A 19175-nucleotide genomic window follows, 5' to 3' on the forward strand; every position below is an offset into this window, starting at 1 on the left:
CAGAAAAGTGAATATTTTGGCATAAATTAAACAGTTAGCTCACAAGAACATTGACTGAAATTTATGTATTCTTGGGTTCTGTACCTGCTGTTGTTGCTCTAACATCTTTTTCAATAAGGCATGCTGTTGACGTAGTCCTTGAAGTTCTTCATCTCGTATAGATGCTGATTCACTCTATCAAAAAAGAGAAAACAACGTGTCTGCTATAGTTCAAATTATAGCTCTAGACAAAATGATTTATGCGAATGTCGCTGAAATTTAATTGTTATTTTAAGATTGTAATGTTTTCTGTAAATAAATTGTAGTATTTCTATCAATGGCATCTACCTTCTCTTCCTCTGTCAAAGACTGCAGACTCAGGGAAGGTGTGTTATCTAATGTTGAATCATGTTCCACTGCCTTGAAAAATAACAAAGAATATTAAAAAAATCACTTGATGTTAAACATAACAAAGCTACAGTGAGCTGCATGTAGATGACTATGAAAACATGCAAAGTGAAACCTTAAAGGTATTTTGCATCTTTCATTGCAACATGTTATGTAATCCATGTAATTCTATCCAACTTAGTACCAAGAGCTCTGACTACATGTATCTGGGATACAACTAGTACTGCAGTATTCAAACTTGCCTATACTATTAGAGCCACAGTGTCATCAGTCCTCCAAAAGATATATGTGGATGAAACTGAAGTGATTTGGATGACATACATGGTTAGGTTATAATGCCTGGGTGCAACTCACCACTGATCGCTCAAGAAGTTCCACATAAGCCCTTTCCTGTTGTTTTAACTGTCTGATTAATCTTGCAATCTTAGTTGACTGTTCATTCAGTTCACTAGACTGTGTGAAAAATAACAGGAAATGTATTACATGTACATGTACAATGTATGTTCCTTGCTTTCACATTACCTCTCTCCACACAGGTGTCTAAATGAGTAGGTAAAAGTAAAGGGTAAAAAGTCTGTTTACCAGCCAAGCCAGAGCTTATTCCAGTTTCTGTAGCATGAAGCAACAAGGAATATTCGATCTGGTGTTGAACACACTAATCATAAGACCACCGCACCTCCAGAAATGAGTACTGGTGAATTAAATGCTGGGGGTAACACTACAATAGAATAGCATTCTATGGGAAGTAGAAAAATTCCTAGTATTGTCACTGAGTTCTTCACAAGCCAGGTTGAGCTCAGGAAGATGGGACACATTGGTCCATTGCAGACCTTATCTATTCAAAATTCCTGTTATACACACTAACAGAAAGAGAACAGATGTACTGTACACATACAATAACATAACATTAATACAGTAACTTACCCGCTGTTCACTGACACTCGTTGTTTGCAATGTTATAAACATAGCCGTAGCTTGCTTAAGAAAACCCTTGATCATAAAATAAACAAACAAACAATAACAAAACAAAAAGAAAGAAAGAAAAAGAAAAACAGAAAAACAACAATGAGCACTATGCAAAAAGCTACAGCTGTACATGTAACTGTAATGTATGTAGGTACACCAGCCCTATTGATTTGTTTTGTACAGTAGCTTGTAGCAGGAATGATAACAGTGAAGGCCAGAGATGCATTTGTTGTAAGGCAGGATAAGTGAACAGGCTGTTTAGTCAGACTAGAGACTGGAAGAAACTGAAAAAGCTCAAATCTTTTAGCCTTGACATCTGACAGCACAATGAACTTGTCAATTGCTCCCCTTGTTCATACATGTATGTTCATCCATGAAATACTTTTAAGAGATAATTGGAGGTTTGTTCTCAGACTCAAGGACACATGGATATTACAGCTAGTGTCTTCTCACTTAGGGGGTACAATGTTGCTTTTTTAACAAAATCATTGTCAGGAGAAGATGACAAAACATTTTTGACATGACTGCACGTGTCTTACCCTAACTTGGTTTAGTCTTGCAATTATCAACGGTGTGTTGGCCTTCAAAAACGAAAAGAAAAGATCAGACTTGTGAACATGCATGCAATTTGTACATGTAGGTTCTGTAGTCCAGTAGTAACACGTAGGATAAAAAAAGTATGTATAACATGGTAAAAATAAACAAAAGTATACTATTTTGTAACCATTATATCATGTTAGGAGATGTTTATAATATTATGTGAATTAAATTTGCATACAAAATAGATAACTAAATATAGACAATGCTGGGTTAGTAAAAATATTAACAGTATATGTAATACTTACTGTACCCCAATTTGCAATTGGCCAATTGGGGGACGTGTCTACTGCCCTGATATCCTGCAATATCAAGTCACTGACCTGATATGACCACGATATCATGGTTACCTGGCCAAATTTGGGTACAGTAAATACCTAATCGTACCATGCCATCGTGCCATGCCGAAGTGTACCAAAAAGGTAAAACTAGGTATAAGTATCAGATCTACATGTATATTCATTACATTTTACACAAACATGCTTGTTGATCAATGTATGAACATAATTTATTACATCATTGCACATTATTGTATTTTCTGACACGTTTAATTTTCTGTACCTTAGAGCTTGTTGAATTAATGGCACCTTCTGTGGAAACTCTTGTTGTTTCTGTTTCATTCATCTCCAACACTGGTAAACTAGCAGATGCTGAAGTTCTTGCTTGTGTAGGTAGGGTTCGCTCATTGTTTGCAGTACTAGAGGATGGATTTTGTGAAGTTCGCGACGCTCTGCTTCTGGAACTCTGGTCAACAGGCTGTGTATAGATTAAACAACAACAGATTTGTACTTTACTGCACATCCTAACAACTGACAATCAATAATGTTGTTTGGTTGCTGCAATGAGGAAAGTTTTATAAGCAATATACACCTCATTTTGCTCAGATTTTCCATAAGCACTTTTAAACATACCTCAGCCTCTTCTTCAAAAGACAACTGCTGCCTCAAACTTTCCATTGCTAGCCTTTCAGCCATAGGGGTACCAGCTGGAAGTCGTGTCCTAGGAACAGTATGAGGTGTTTGATGACGTTTCCGGGTAAAACCAACAGCATCAGAAGGAGGTGAATCCATGCTGCTCTTTGCTGGCAGCTTCACTTGTTCAAAGTGCTTTCCTTTTTTCTTATTTGCACCACTTGGACTCTGCTGAGCAGTCCCTCTTGATGACCATCCCTATTATCCGCAGATGGCAATCAACATCAAATACACTTTTCTACAATCATTTCCAACAATACTGTTATATCAACAAGTACATTATCGAGTACATGTAGGCAAATTATTAGGAAAAAAGACATCATTGATCAAGTTACAACAAACCTAAAGGTAGGCAACTTCATGCACTGTACATGTACATAAGGCCAAAAAAACTCTTACAAATGTCAAATAAATCATGTAAACTATAAATTTCAAGCTTAGCCCTTCTTCACTGTGTTGTAATGCTGAGGAAGGGATACCCTAAAACGTCTAGTTAACAATTTATTTGACAGTTTAAAGAGCTTTTTAACATTTATGGTACTTATATTCTGTCAGAGTATAAAGCATCGTATGGGTTTTTGGCTAATTTGTACATGCTGTATTGTATCTTGTTGGAGTACAAGGCTTCTCTTCTAAAATATAAAGCACAAAGCACATACACTGTACACAAGGCATCATAATTTCTTTCTACGTCTCTAATATACACAAGAAAACACTTGTTACCAGATTATTAGGCAAGGATCTTTGTCCAGCAGCTTGCTCTTCAGACCTGCGTAACTCTGTAACCAGGCTTAAATCAGTATCCAGACTAGCAGGATATTGCCGTGGTGCCCGCCGTTGTGACCTTGGCTCTGAAAATGGTCCATGAAATGCTTGTGAAGATCGACTTGCCTCGTCTGGTGGGATTCTTCCAGCCATTGTTAAACCAAAGACTTCCTAAATCCTTTTAGTTGCAAAAGTTAAGAATACTTGATCGGTGAAAGAGGTTAATAATAAATGCTTAGCAAACAGATGACTATATCACGCACTTACTGTACATGATTGTATGAATATATTCGTATTCCTTCCCACTTGAGAGAAAAAGACCCCAGATGGTCAGCACCAAGAATGCAGCCTGTATGCTATTCCCATTTTGAAAACATGCACAGAGTGGACATTTTCAATCATTGCAGGCCAATCAGATTTGAGCTGAATTACAACTTTTTATTAGGTAAATCCACGCAGTCTGATTGTTTCTTTCTTGGATGGGATTTTTCCATATAGTCCATTTCTGTAGAAATGGTCATAAGCTGTGTATTTCAAATTCAAAATTCAAAGCAAGTATGGAACGAGCACCATATAATAAAATACTCGCTAACCTCGCTGGCTCAAGCTGTACTGGGGAATATTGACCTCAGGCCAGTGTTCCCAGTACGGCTCTTGCACTCAGTTAGTAAGAGGTTATTATCACAGATTCTGAAGTAAAAACTGACCAGAGTTTGCATTCGTGCTGACCAGAAAAAAGGGCTTTGGGTGACATTGGTGTTATAAACGTACATATTCACGATAAACATGTATGAATGCACATATATGGTGTGTTGCTTTTCTACATTTACCCAGTTTACTATCGCATATCTTAATTATGATCTAGCAGTTGATTATTACGTACATGTACACAAAGGGCACTCATGATCGAAAGGATGAATTTACAGTGCCTGTAGTTACATGTATATGGATTCGTAGATTCTCTTAATTTGGTCAAGTACTTGTACACTTCCGCAATAACTGACAGAAAAAAACCTGAACCTTTTTCCCATTACATAAATTATGCTGGTAATAATGTGACAATTCATGAGTACTGACATACAGTGGACTGTAAGAACATTGTTTGGATAGGTCGTGCTGTCAGTCTGTAGTTTCTGCCATGGAAATATCGTTTTTCCGCTTTTCCGGGAACACCTACAAGGCTTCGATATTAATTAATTACAACCAAAGAGAAACAGCAACAAAATGATCCAGGCAAGAAAGACGACGGATGTTTGCTAAATAAAAGCCCTTTTTTATGTTCGACAAACGTTTTCTACGGAGTCTTCAGTCCTTTCCAACTGTGTTTGTGGTCGTATTGAACTACAAGCTTTAGCTACATTCGTTAATAAGCTTAAGCTTATATACTTTCGCCAAGAAATAACAGAGAGATTTTTTTTCTTAATCAGAGATAAAAGGGGGACAATATACAAATAAAGTAAAATAGTAAATTAGATCAAAGAAGCCAACATTGCACCGCTATTGCTTTAGCAACCTTAATTGAATGCATGTACAGCGGGATTTTATGTTTACGAGTGCTAGGAAACTGGACGTCTTTCCATAAGGGGCCCTGAAACTTGACAATCTTTCCCAATTTCCCCAAGAAACTACTCCTTTTACCTGCAAGGTCGTTACCTCGTTCCAAAACGTTGATTTCCTTGCTTGCTGAAGAACTTTTAAGCCATAATTTGTCCAAAATCTGCAAATTGAACTTGAAGAAGTTTGCACAAATTTCTCTGCGCGCCACACTGTTCTTTCCTGGGAAGGCCATTGGCGGAAAAATTCGCCCCGCAATGATGTTTGGGATGGAACTAGTAGCCATCTTGGATTTCAACGCGAAGACCCTGGATACGAGTAACATGACGTCATTGCTTTCCCCAGTCTTTGCAGTCCAGTTAATTAACGCCTGGTAGAAATTTGTCTCCAGGAAATGATGGCGGTAGGACAAACTGAGTCAATGATTTAGATTTAGAATTAGCCGTGGGATTGCTCGACTTTCAGCATTACAATGCTAGGAAATTATTACTTTGCTATCGTTGGTCCTCGCGACAATCCAGTCTTTGAAACGGAGTTTAGTCCGCAGATGAAATCTATGGATTCCTCGCAAAGCCGCGACCAAAGTTACAAGGTAAGCATTAGTGCCCGTGGTACATGATGGCATAAGAAATACTAGACTTAATATTGATGCCTCGATTGTTTTTTAACCTGTAGAATCACGTACCTGATATCTTATTTACTGCTTATTTGACACTGAAGTTCCAGGGATTCATATAACTATTGTCAGTAAAAATTAACGCTTTGATTCTTCAGAGAGATGATCACAGACATCTCAACCAGTTTATTGCACATGCTGCTTTAGATCTTGTTGATGAGTCCATGTGGACCACAACTGGAATGTAAGTGGATGATATTTCGAATTCATTGTCAATGCTACTTTTTGTACTGCTCATTATTTTTTCTGTGGCTGTTTCTGTTATTATTACATGTACTAGTAGAAAATTTTTTCATCTAAATATGCTGTACACAAGATATCAGATAATGATCAGTTCAGTTCAGCTCCAAGACTTGTATAAGAGTATAAAGCAAATGTTTCCCTACTCCGTCTAACTTTTTATGGACTTTCAGATTTGAAATCACCTTTAAAGAGTTTTGTAGGTTGCACAATCCTATTTTTTTTTAAGTCTTACAGTATTGATTACAAACTAGTTTCTTTTTTTTCTTTTTTTTTCTTTAATCCGTTTGTTTTTTATAAAACAGGTATCTCAAAAATGTTGACAAATTCAATGAATGGTTTGTGTCTGCCTTTGTGACAGCCTCTGATATCCTTCATTTTAATTTATCACAAGCTATTATAATAATTATTTATCCTGTGTACCTCAGTTTTGGGGAGGTGTAGTGGCCTAATGAGTAGTGCACTGGACTCTGGATGTTGATTGAGCAGTTCAGGGTCAAGCTATGGCTGGGGACATTGTGTTGTTTTCTTAGGCAAGACAACGTTACTCTTACAGTGTCTCTCTCTCTCTCCACTCAGAAGTATATTAATGGGTACTGTGCTGTAAATTGTTGGGGCAGCCTGCCAGAATTCTGGGAAGTAACTGTACTGCAATAAACTGCAGGGTATGCCCTGCAGAGGGGAAGGGAGTAGCAATACCAGGGGAAGTAGCAATACTCTTTGCCATTTCATGCTGTGAAACCCAGAGTTAAGTTCTGCAAGCTATGAACCAGGCGGGCATAAGAGGCTTATACTTTTCCACTCACTGAAGTGGAGACTAGGGAGTGAGATGGGAGTGAAGAAGATTAGAAAGAGGAACCTATAAACTTCTATCCTGTAAATGTACCTGTTATTATAATTTTTGTCAATAAAGATTCAGCACATGTCAGCTCGTTGACCCACGAAAAAATACAGTCAATGTATGATTGTGATGATTCATACAGAATAATGTCTTCCTTGACTGGTTTTTACGAAAGAGATTTATGATGCTTCACGATGTGAAAAATGATGATGGGATAAAGAATTTCTTCACTGATGTCTATGAAACATATATAAAGGTACTTTTGAATTTCTTCATTCATAATTAATAAATAGACCATTTTACAGTTGTCTGCTCAGTGACCTGGCCTTTGGATGGCAGTGAGGCTGGAGTTGACCTAGTTTTGATACAAACCTCACTGCTTTTGTCATGTAAATGCACCTACATGTAGTTAGAACAGTTATCAGAACAACTTGTCTTACACAACAAAAGCAGTGAGGTCTGTATCAAAACAAGGTCAACTCCAGCCTCAGTACCATCCAAAGGCCAGGTCACTGAGCAGACAACTGTAAAATGGTCAATTTAAAGGCTGAGGGCTGAGTGCAGCTCTAAACATTCTAGCTGAAATTTCAAGCAAATTTTCAAATTTCAAATCTTTTGGGAATAAAATGAAACAATTTATGATGATGTTTTGTTTTCAGTAATGTCCTTGACTTGAATAAGAACCTCTCCCATATATTAAAACTAGCCCAAAATGTAGGTCCTGCTCTTTTTCCGTTTAGCTCTTCAATAATATTAAATTGCAAAGAAATGAAATACAGTCAGTGGAACCCGAGCTGTAAATCCCATCACCGATGGGCCACAAAAATCCAGCCATATTAACGGGGTGGCTCTGTAAAAGATGTTCTTTGGGCCAAAAAATGACTGACTGAGCTTCTCTTTTGGACCAGAATAAGGTGGCCATATCAATGGGGTGGCTGTAAGGCAGGGTTCCTGAGATCTGGATAATGAAGTTTTCTGTACGCATTGCAGGCCTATGATGGTAGAGGATAATTCTCTTTGCAGCTGATTATTAATGCTAACCCACAATAATTATTATTGTGGGTGAGCATTAATAATCAGCACTTATCCTAACTATTAAATACACCAGAGATGCAACTTTTTCTTTGTTTCTTCCGTGTATTACCACTTCTTTGAAGTGCATGTTTACATTAGTTGCTGTTTCATTTCAGGTCATAATGAATCCATTTTATGACATGAACAGCAAGATTGAGTCACCCAACTTTGAGAGGAAGGTCAATAATGCTGCAAAGAAACATCTTAATTTAGGATAGCAAATAGTCACACTGTGGGACCAAAAATACAATGTAATACAATTAATACATACGTGTATAAGAAACTTTTAAAATGTAAATAATATTCACTTTGCTACTTTGCCAGTACATGTAATTATTTTTATTTTTATTTTTCCTCTCCCTATCTTTTGTTTTATTTTGTTTGTTTGTTTGTTTTTGTCACAAGAGAGTGATGATAAGACATTTATGCCATTTTCATTGTTTTTCTAAACTAAGATAAATGTGTGAAATTGAAAAAAGTTTGCTTGAGATTAGTATCTCTGTGGCCTTCATCTCAGCTCTGGTTCACATGCATCTGTGTTTATTGTTAGTCTTGTTATGGACCATTTTGATATGATTTAGAGAGGTGGGGTTTAGAGAGGGGCAGAAAGGGGTGATCTTTACAGCAGTGACCATCAAATAGCTATGTACAGCATGATACTTCCAGTGGTAGTTATTTTCTGTTACTCTTTGTGGACATGATTTAGTAAGCACTAGTTGACAGCTTCCCAACAGACCTGGTGAAACCTTGATGTTTACCTGAGATTATGTTTAGCCCTCACCAGAGTAGCTAAAAATAACCAGTGTTACCTGAGCCTAACTGTAAGGTAGATGTTAAGAGAATCCATGTAGTTTTAAAATATTAATTAAACCATAATAACCACGAAATAGCATTATTTTTGCGGCTTGTCTAAAACACAGGTCACGGGTCATTGTTTTACCAATACTGGAACAACCCTAACCCCTTCCTAATGCTAACCGTAGGCCTAGGAACTTCACTAAGACAATGTTTTAGGCCTAAATACTACACTAAGACAATGTTTAGGCTTAAGGTTAGTATTAGTAAAGGTTTAAGGCTGTTCCAGTATTGGTAAAACAATGACTCGTGACCTGTGTTTTAGACCCGCCATTATTTTTGTCAACATTTTTCCCTTAGTGAAAACTCCCTGCCTGCCAGGAATTGGGTATCTTATCATTGACTTGAGGCTGATATTAAACACTTCCGCACACATTACAAATGACACAGAAATTATAGCCTGTAATGCAGGCATACATGTATTTTGACGAGTGAGCACATTTTGATCAAGCAAGCGCCATCTTGGATTCAAACTCAGCTCAGGGGGAGACAAAAAGGCGTTCCAGGGAGTAGGAGTGAGATTGAAAGCCTCCATCCCATCCCTGCCCACTTTACCTTAGCTAACATAACAGTTACACATGGAAATCACCTGCACTGCTGGCTACAAAATTATTTTTGTCCACTTAAAATAATAATTATACATGCAACTTCCCTCATTTTTTTGCAGGGTTCTTCTGTATCATTTAATAGTAAACAATTCCATGTACTGTATCACTGAAAGCATATTATTTAACCATATTATTTTCATACATCAAAACCAGTCAAGAATTCACTGCATGGCGAGAATGAATTTTATTACAATGGTAATGAGAAATCAAATTAATATTTCCCTAAACATAAAAAAAAATGTAATGCAGAGCCGTTTTTGGCCTTCAGAGGGCACAATGGGTGATTCCAGAAAATATCCATACCCTACCACGGGTGGCATGAACATTTTAACCCCCCCCCCCTCCCCCCTTACCTTCAGAAATTCCAAAATGCTCTACCCCCCATGCCCTCTGAATTCCAAAATCGTTAACCCCTACCGCCCCCCCCCCCTCCAGAATTTCCGATTTTTTTTTCAGACCCTTTGGAATTCCTGTTTGACGGCCCAAAACTTCCACTGAACGGGAAACTTGTCCTTTTTCCCCCTCCAAGAAAATTCTGCTCACAATTTACAGTCAAGCAAACAAGCAACTCAAGTTTGTAAACAATTTTATGAACAATTTTCAACTTGGAAGTAAAGCGAAAAGACTGTTATAACTTTCGTAGCGACTAAAATCAATCTTTTGCCACATCTCAGGCCCCCAGAATCATCAATCAATGAAACGTGTAAACTCCATGTCAAACCAAGATAATATATAAACTGAAAATTCTCTGTTGTTGTAAGAGTTTAGATTTTCACCTACATTCTCAAAATTTCCCTTATTCCCTAGCTTTTTGGACTGATTGCTCCTATGCATTTACTCGTTAAAAGCACCTCTTTGCTGGATGTGTTTGGTTTCCGCAGTGTACTTATGTGCAACAGACCGAATTCCGTTTATGGAGACATCGTAGGAGCGAAAACGGACTTCTTTTTACAAAATATGGTACAATAGCTACCTTATTTCCTTTTATACAGATGTTAATTTTAGTACAGTATTTTTCTGACAATAATTTCGGGACTTCGATATGTGGCCACTTAACAGAGGGCTGGCCGCTTAATAGGGAAGATATCTGTTTGCAAACATTGTTTTTGTTATTTAAATGTCCAACACGTTAAACAAAAGAATCCTTTGTTTCACCAGCCAATAGTTCTCTGGTTGGCATTTTAATAATAATAGGTGACGTCACTGACATTTGCTATAGGGGTTCGACTGTGATCATAGACTGTTCACAGTCTCTCTATTTTTCAATACACGCGCAAGAAAACGCGAGCGAATCGAGCGCCGAACACGCGGGGGTGGGAGCGGGGAGGCGAGCGAAGCGAGCCAAACGAAGAATTTCTCGGTCCCCACCCTCCACCCTGTTAAGTCTCCCGTTTTGCGTTGGCGGCCAGTTCTCTCGCGATTCTATGCGCGCGTTCAACAATCGAATAGAAATACGAGAAAATAGAGGGCTGTTAACAGTCTTCTGTATTCACAAACTCGTTTACGTGAAACACAACAGGTGAATGTTTTACTGCCTATTTTTCTTTGAAAAGAAAGAGGCTAAAACGCCCTAAAATGAACTTTCATGATCAAACACTAAAGACTTTAGCATTCACTTGTGGGTAGTTAATAAACTATCGTCAGAGAGAATGAAACGAAATGTTTTTCGTGCATAAACTGTAAGTAAGTCGTGCATTTAACTACCAATTCCCGTTGTTGATTAACTTTCTGGACAGAATTGTTAACATTGGATCGGATTTACTCGTTACAAGTATTTGTGTTGAATTGCTGGCTTTCACCTGTACGTTCAAAAAGTATTCCAGTTTTTAGAGTTCAAGAATAATTGGCCAAAGTCAAAGTTAATACTTACCGGCAACATGTTCAAAATGTGATACAATAGCTTACTTACTAATTCTACTCGATAAAATAGTCATAGATTTATTTAGCTGAAACACACACCGCAATTCAGAAGTCAAAATGTCCACACGACCAGCTTCTTATTCGCAAGGAGCAACACGACCAAGCGAAAAGGTTTGAGTTAATCCAGAAAACAAGACTTACACCGAGACTTACACCGAGACTTACGGCAGCCGCGATCATCTTCTGGCCAGCAAGCATACAATTCGCCGTTAGTTGGTTATTTTAATGTCTCTGTATACAAGGAGGTCGGCCCCAACGAAAAACAAATTATTGCCAATCAAGTTTCCTTAGAAGTAAAGAAAAAGTACTCAAGGATATGAAAGCTTTTTACTGCACAATTATTGTACTTCTCACAGTTTTCCTGTGGTATTTTCCGGTAAATATCTGTGTTATCATCTTGATATCTTTGGAAGACACTAGCCTTATAAATGTAAGCATTTTTATTTCATGAACTGTACTGTGCTGTTCATTCACTGTTTAATCCACTGACTTAAGCTGCTAGAATGAGATGTTTCCGCGTAGCCTTCATTCAGTTGTTGTCGAGGAAAACTATTGCACAAGCCGAAGAGCTTGACTAGAATATTTTTGGACCAAATCAAAAAGGAGTTGTAGCTACTGCTGAGCAAGGAGAAAACAAGGTTAGCCGAGAAGATGAAATGCTGGAAGAAATGAGACGGTATATTGAACTGATAATGGCAACTGCCTTCGAGATGCAGTCGGAAGAGTCTTTTCGTCATTTTCTCAATCTTACCTATTTACTGTAATACCTAAACTGAGACAAGACAATTTTAAAATTAGAGCCAGGTAGAGTTTTTATTTAAAGATTTAAAGCACACAAGTTAGAACAACAACTAACTTAACGCTTAGGCTTCTACCTTGATTAAAAACAATAAAAGGCTACCCTTAATCTTCTTTATATTACATTACGGCTCCCTGGCAAATTACAAGACGATCTAAAATTTAGAATCTTTAGTGCCATCTCTCAATACCCCCCCCCCCAACCCGAAAGCCCTCCACCCGGAAATCTCCTCCAGGAAACCCCCCCCCCGCCTCCAACCCGAAAGCCCTCCACCCGGAAATCGCCTTCCGGAAGCCCCCCTCCGGTCGCTGTTTAACCGTCCAAAACAAGACAAAATATAAAGGAAACTAGTCCGAGTTACCTTGTGCCTCTGTTTCAAAACGAGTCTTCGTGCAAACCTTTGTTTATGAAAATGAGTTTGATTGGCATGAAAATGAACCTGTAGGGGGAACACATTTTCATATGAATGGTTTCGCACGTAGACTCGTTTTGACACAGAGGAAATGGCCTATTCTGTGTTGTGCCAACTCCAAGTTTCCGCTGTGGCTTTAACTTTTTGGACGAATTGTTTCCATACAGTTTCTCTTGATCAAATTTTTGTTCTGTTGGTTGTTACTGCTCGACAAGTACAAGCACGAACTGTTCCCATTTTTTGTCCCCGATTGCGTTGATGATTACGATGATTGCGCACAAAATTAATCTTAGAATAGATCAGATTAGTATTCTCGGTATAGGACGGGAACTAGCTTGCAACTGAGGCTAAAGCGGGAAGTTTTTTCAAATGTAAATGGCATTAATCTCTTTTTAATGATATTTCCCCGCATGAGCCTCGATTGCAAGCTAGTTGCAGTCCAACACCGAGAATACGAATGTGGCCTAGTGTTTTCCTCCAAGTACATGTAATAACAAAGTAAAAGCTCAATTATTTGAGTGTGTGTTGAGTGTTGTTTTCGGGGGAGATTTTCAATCACTGTATTCAAGCCCGTTCCTTTTCTTAAGTAAGTGGTAAAAAAGTCCAGCTTCTTTTCAAATTTGGCAAATTTTGGTTGTTCTCTTACTATACCGGTAAGTACATTTCAAATATATGTATATAATTTTTTTATAAAATCCAGATTAAATTGATTGGTTATGTAAAATGATATACCCATAACGCTATAAAAACCTTTCTCATGATTAAAACGAGAAAAAAATCATGAACTTTATAAAAACTATGAAATAACATCATATGATATAAATGAAGTGTTTTCAATAAACATTGGATCAAGCATAACAATAAAACGAGAAAAATTACTGAAGTTATTACATTTTATTAAGTTAAAGGTATTAGTTTTGATTCCCCCTTTAACCTTCGCTTCGGTTGATTCGGTTTGCCGGCATGTTTCCTTAACACCGTATTATCCTCCTGCCATCGTATATTCTTATGCAACCTGTATGTTACCCGTATGTATCCGTAGGTACTCGTATTTCACTCGTATGTATTCGTATGTTACTCGTATGTATCCTTATGTTACTCGTATCTATTCGTATGTATCCGTATGTATCCGTATGTTACTCGTGTGTATCCGTATGTTACTCGTATCTATTCGTATGTTACTCGTATGTATCCGTATGTTACTCGTATCTATTCGTATGTATCCGTATGTATTTGTATGTTACTCGTATGTATCCGTATGTTACTCGTGTATATCCGTATGTTACTTGTGTGTATCCGTATGATGTTACCCATAGTGCTCGAATGGTGTTTTAGTCATGATCCCGCCCATCCAAGCTATACCCATATTTTCAAAACTTTCTTACCGCGAATTTTCGTTCCAGTTGGTAAATGGTCCACATTTAGGAATTTTAATAATTTTCTGATTTTCCGACGAAAACTATACCCTCAGATTTCCGTAGACCATTTGTTCCCATTTCGAAAGCTCCGTATTTTGGGGTTGCACAGAAAACGCCCCCGATAAAGTGGTCGAGATTCTAGACATGGTAGCCTCCCACCCAGACTCTCTTTGGGCTCGTAAAGCAATCTTCCTCCACCAACGAGAGACTGCGTAGGACCTTAAAGTCATCGCAGCTGGCTGAACACACGCGTGATCACCACGTTACGCTGTTCGTAATCGTTTGACGTTTCGCGTTTAACACTTTGTAACACTTAGAATTTGCGTTTGGCGGCTGATCAAGCGGCCGACAAGACTCTCTTATGAGACCACTTTTATTAGATGCTGTCGTACAATAGATTTAATAATTGCTTTCGTTGTGAGTCGGCAAATTTTCCTGTTTTGGACATCTGGTATTCCATTTGGGCGAAACCTGATAAAACCAAAATAAACTGTTATCTTTTTTTACAATCCGAAATATATTCTAATATTCATTCTTGAACAAAAATTGTAATATAGGGGCGGAAAAAAAAGGTTTCATATTTTTAAAAAAAAATAAGTTTTTTTTTCTTCTTCTATTTTTAGTGTTTCTTTTCTTTTCTTTTCTTTTCTTTTTCTTTTTTGGTAAATTAGTAAGATTTACATTTAGCAAAATTAACTTGTTTCAAAATGAAACAACAAGGTCACACAAATCAGAGAAGTAATAAAAGCGACATATCTGTTAAGGGTCTGTTAAGCTTACGTTGTTTTCAGGTTACAAATTTGCTTTCTTTTATACATTTGCAATTATTTTAGTAACATCTGTAGCAAGAAATTCAAGTCACGTATTATATTATTAACTTATATTCCAGTGAATCACTTCTGCTATAATTCTTGAATTTTAAAATTCAAGAATGGTTTCAATACAGACTCAACGATGTCAAAAACGCAGAGATATCTGCCATTTCTCAAAATGAACAAGGTTTCTGTAGACAATCGACATTAACAGGGGATTAACATGGGAGAAAAGCGACAATCCAGCGCGTCAAACATTTGAGAAAACAAAATATGCTACTAAATTCATCTTGAGAATTTAAAAACCTGAGCAAAATACTGAAAACGTGGAACCTGCTCAGTTCCAGTTTAATTTAACATGTTACCTAACGACATCTCTTGCAAGGGCAGCATCAGTCGAAAAGAATTCATTTTTTTTGCGCAGATAATTTGATTTTTTCTACACAAGGTACTTTTAATCACGTTCAACGAACCTTCGGAATTACTTAGCGTGTTTGCTTTTGATTTACCGACAACCTTTTTCCGGAAGCGATATTGTAAAAAATGCAATTATATCTCGGAAATTTTGGAAATTTCTGATAAAAGAAAAAAAAAAAAAAAAAAAAAAAAAAAAAAAATATATATATATATATATATATTGACAAACTGCAAACAGCTTAGGTGATTTTTAAAGATCCCTAAAGGTTTGCTGTTTCTCTTTTATACCCAGAACTGATCGAATAAGAAAAAAATAGGTTTATTAAAGGAGACGACAGAATAAGTGGTTTGTTGTAGGCTGATTTGCCCTGTTTTTCTTTCTTTTCTTTTCGTGAAATCGCTCTGCAAAATACCGTGATTTCTAACTTAGTTTTTGACATAAATAGCCAATAGATGTACCAGTCAATCAAAAAATGAGATGAATATAAACCTTTTAGTCTAAATCATTGACAAAGCACGTTTAAATGCAAAACTAACTTAATGAGCACCATTAATATAAAAAAAAATCTTAAAAGCTGACAATTAAACATTATGTTTTCCTTAAGCAAAGATGGTAATTTCATCTAAAATTCGCCTTTAGGCTTTATCGATTTTACAGGTTATCAATTTTATAGCTGTTTTTCTCAAACCTGCTAACTGATTTTAGGACTTGATTATGAATTTTTTAACTGAATGCAACGATCATAATTATAATTTCCACTACTTTGTTTTGATCAAGTTAATGGCCATTTCTTTGATGTGATTGTAAATAAATTTGATTGATTTTCATCACAAATTTTAACTGTTTACTGATAACAAACTAACCACATTTTTGACTATATCTTCAACCGATCCAATTTAGAATAATTATTATCAAGCAAATATAAGAAAATACTATAAAATAAGTCATTGAATATGCTTGAATATCACGCGTAGTGAATGAAATAATTTTCTTTTTATGTCAGGCCAACTGTTCAAAAAGCGTTTCCAATTTTTCTCCATTAAGTTTTCGTTCTGTGGCCTGACATGCATGTCGTGGAAACCTAAACACACAACTCCTGTTTTTGCCAGACGGATCAAAATAACCGGAGTTGTAAAAAGCATATATAGGCTTTCATTTGACAAAGATTCAAAATTCTCCCACTTATATATATCGACAGGAAATCGGCGAAAAGCAATTTTCGATAAAATTTAAGGCCTTCAATAAGCGTTAAATTCTTACCAAGAGAATAATATGTAGCGACGAGGAAGATTTGGTCGTAAACTTTGACGAGCATTGAATCTGGTCTTTGGTTCCACAAAACAAAGTATCATATAAAATAATAAGGCACTTTTCTTTTTCTGGTTTATGCAAAGAGAACTGTAATGTCGGCTTCGCAAAGATTAACGCATGGTTTAAAATGTCACCTTTCATTTAATGTTATGATAAAAACGTTGAAATCTGTTTGGCCTTTTCGGATTTCCCGAACCAACCTTTCCTTAAATGGATCATTGTGTCACTATACAATTATGAGTCGAAATAAAGCTTAGCGACGCCGAAAAAAAATTTTAAATGTATTTTAGGGGAGTAAGGGATTTAGCGGTATCGAACAAATTGAAATGGGCTAATTCTCTATGTGCCACATCACTATTAATTAATTCCAACATTTTTAATGTCAATATTTATTCAAGGCCATATATTGCTAATTCACCAAACGCTTCTAAACACACGCCCAGCGACCGTAAATGTTTTATTTTTTTGTTAATCCATTGGCGAATCGTGTCCAAAATTAATTAACTTCTATTAACGACGCAGCATCGGTGATTTTTCTGCTTTGATTTTTCTCATAAAAACAACAACAACAAAAAATTATTAAAAGCAAACACGAGGCTTCTTTGTGCGAGACACTTCCTACGTCACTTTTGAAAAAAATCTTTTGTAAAAAGTAAAGCTTCTGTACAATTTCTTTCAGAAAAGCCACATGCATTTCTCTTTTATCTTCTGGTTCTCCCAAGGCCCTCCTGCGCGAAACGAAATTTGAAATATTGATCGAGAGATTACTCTATCTATTTGACATATAACGTTCTTCAATTTGCACAAACTGCGTTTTAACCGAGCATCTGTACAGGCTTCTTTCTTGCTTCTCTTTTCTCTTTGAATGTGATTTTCGTGAACCGTAGTTACTTTCGAAGAATAACCGCATACTTCTTTCATATGCTTTCCACGTTTTCGCTTCCTCTCGCACAATTACCGAATATTTTGGACGTGTATTTAAATTTTAATGCCTGGAATTGATTTGGCCTCCCTCAGGGGAACAAAGACGTCTTAAAAACATACTTTGCATGTCCACATGTAGACGCCGCGTGGAAATGAACGAAAAAAACGAAACGGTGTTGCTTGAAGGCCATAACAAAAGCGCAACAAATTATGTGAAGCGAGCTTCCACGGAAGCTGTAAAAGAAGCTCCTTTAAGCGTAAATTTGTCTTAAAGAGTATTTCACGCAACGGTTCTTCCTTTTTATTGTCAATTACTAGTAAAAGCGACTTGAAAGCGCGATTATCTACACTTGATTTACCGTTTTTAGAACTAAACAAGCAACGTTTACGGCTTGTAATACACGCCTCCTCTACATGTAGTTCTATAAAATAAACTTATACTATCGATAGCACAAATACTCGACACCAAAAGTAAAAGTTGTTTTCCAGGTGGTCAGATTGTTGTGTGTTTTCAAGCAGCAAAGAAAGGATTCAGTTGACTATGAGCTAAAAAACTGGAACTGGTATGACTATCTAAACATTATCCAACGCGGACATATCAGTCAGTACCAAACCCTCTGACAAACCGCGATTTTCTCGCCAAAATTCTTATCGGTTTGAGATTGCTTAAGTGGTGAGTGAGTTTTTTTTTTTTCCTCATTGAAAAAAAAAATACTCGGATTCCGAAAACAAAAGCCATACATCATCAATGGTCTGCATACAAAAACTCCATCATTTAATTTGGTGGAAAGTTTTCAATTTCTTCTCGTCAGCGAAATGCTTGTCTTGAAATTGGATTAAACTGAACATTTAAGCATTACTGTGACGAAAAAAGAAGGTGGCTCTGGTCTTATTTTCGCCTCATTTGGTTTCCGTGCAGAAGACTAATGCTAATCGTCTAGAATTAAGCACAAACGATATACAACTTTTGTTTAAGCCTTTTTTTGTGCGATCCTTTGAATGTCTATACATGTCAAACTAATATTGGCACATTCTCTTTGATGTGCGGGTTTTTGTTACTTTCAAGCTTTAAGTGAGCTTCTAAACCATCAAATGTTCTCAATCAGCGTACATATTAACGTGTTTAAGGTGTAAATGCACACCCGAAAGCAACCAAGCGTTTTATGAACACACATAACTTATGTTTACGTTGGACTGGAACTTAGTGAGGAACCTTTCAAACAGACGAAGCTTTTCAAATCATGTGTAACTTTGAAAGCTGGCTTTCTGCTATTGTAAACCAGCTCAATTGGACCGATAAAAAAAGAGAAACCTTTCATTTTAGCGGACTTGCGGCAAGCTAAAACCAATTAACAATAATCCCACGTGCTGTATTGTTTTGGACAAAGATTTTTGACACCAACGTTTACTCAATAGGTTTGTAAGATAAAAGTTCTCACGGTCGGTGACGATTTTCGCACATTGAAAACGCAAATGTGGCAAATGAAATGATGTGATATTTTGCCCGAATAATCAGCTGGTGCTTGTTCCAAGCAGGGAAAACGTACCATTTACTGATGCAAAATATTTAGAAAAGTTAATCTCGCGGAATAAGTTGATATTATTTTCGTCAAGTAATGAACACACT

The 19175-nt window shown here is 36.9% G+C and overlaps 2 protein-coding genes across 5 annotated transcripts in view; one reads left to right on the forward strand and one right to left on the reverse strand.

The window, feature by feature from the left end:
- The window catches only part of LOC145497132 (uncharacterized), a 37771-nt gene extending 32311 nt beyond the window's left edge, over positions 1 to 5460 (reverse strand). For 2 of the 4 annotated variants that reach the window (XM_081476931.1, XM_081476928.1), the window contains exons 1-9: positions 5325 to 5459; positions 3645 to 3864; positions 2862 to 3119; positions 2512 to 2706; positions 1893 to 1934; positions 1312 to 1377; positions 742 to 840; positions 328 to 399; positions 85 to 174 (exon numbers count right to left, since the gene is read on the reverse strand). In XM_081476931.1, the coding sequence (XP_081333057.1) occupies positions 85 to 174; positions 328 to 399; positions 742 to 840; positions 1312 to 1377; positions 1893 to 1934; positions 2512 to 2706; positions 2862 to 3119; positions 3645 to 3839 (1017 nt within the window). In that variant the 5' untranslated portion in view covers positions 3840 to 3864; positions 5325 to 5459. Of the gene's footprint in view, positions 1 to 84; positions 175 to 327; positions 400 to 741; positions 841 to 1311; positions 1378 to 1892; positions 1935 to 2511; positions 2707 to 2861; positions 3120 to 3644; positions 3865 to 5324 lie in introns of all 4 variants that reach the window. The other 2 variants (XM_081476929.1, XM_081476930.1) reach the window with 2 other exon arrangements.
- A 153-nt stretch (positions 5461 to 5613) lies between these two features.
- LOC145497141 (putative trafficking protein particle complex subunit 2) lies at positions 5614 to 8958 on the forward strand. The gene is made up of 5 exons (XM_081476941.1): positions 5614 to 5832; positions 6015 to 6100; positions 6462 to 6523; positions 7168 to 7253; positions 8188 to 8958. Exons 1-5 carry the CDS (start codon positions 5713 to 5715, stop codon positions 8287 to 8289), a joined length of 456 nt encoding a protein of 151 aa, XP_081333067.1. The 5' UTR covers positions 5614 to 5712; the 3' UTR covers positions 8290 to 8958.
- The last annotated feature ends 10217 nt before the right edge of the window (positions 8959 to 19175 follow it).

Source organism: Orbicella franksi, chromosome 9 (assembly GCF_964199315.1).
Source record: "Orbicella franksi chromosome 9, jaOrbFran1.1, whole genome shotgun sequence".
Classification (NCBI taxonomy): Eukaryota; Metazoa; Cnidaria; class Anthozoa; order Scleractinia; family Merulinidae; genus Orbicella; species Orbicella franksi.

Excerpts from the sequence above, each read along its gene's own strand:
- LOC145497141 (XM_081476941.1), top strand. The coding sequence starts at position 5,713 with ATGCTAGGAAATTATTACTTTGCTATCGTTGGTCCTCGCGACAATCCA. Across the intron at positions 5,833-6,014 it reads GCCGCGACCAAAGTTACAAG|AGAGATGATCACAGACATCT; the intron begins GTAAGCATTAGT and ends TTGATTCTTCAG. Across the intron at positions 6,101-6,461 it reads ATGTGGACCACAACTGGAAT|GTATCTCAAAAATGTTGACA; the intron begins GTAAGTGGATGA and ends TTTATAAAACAG.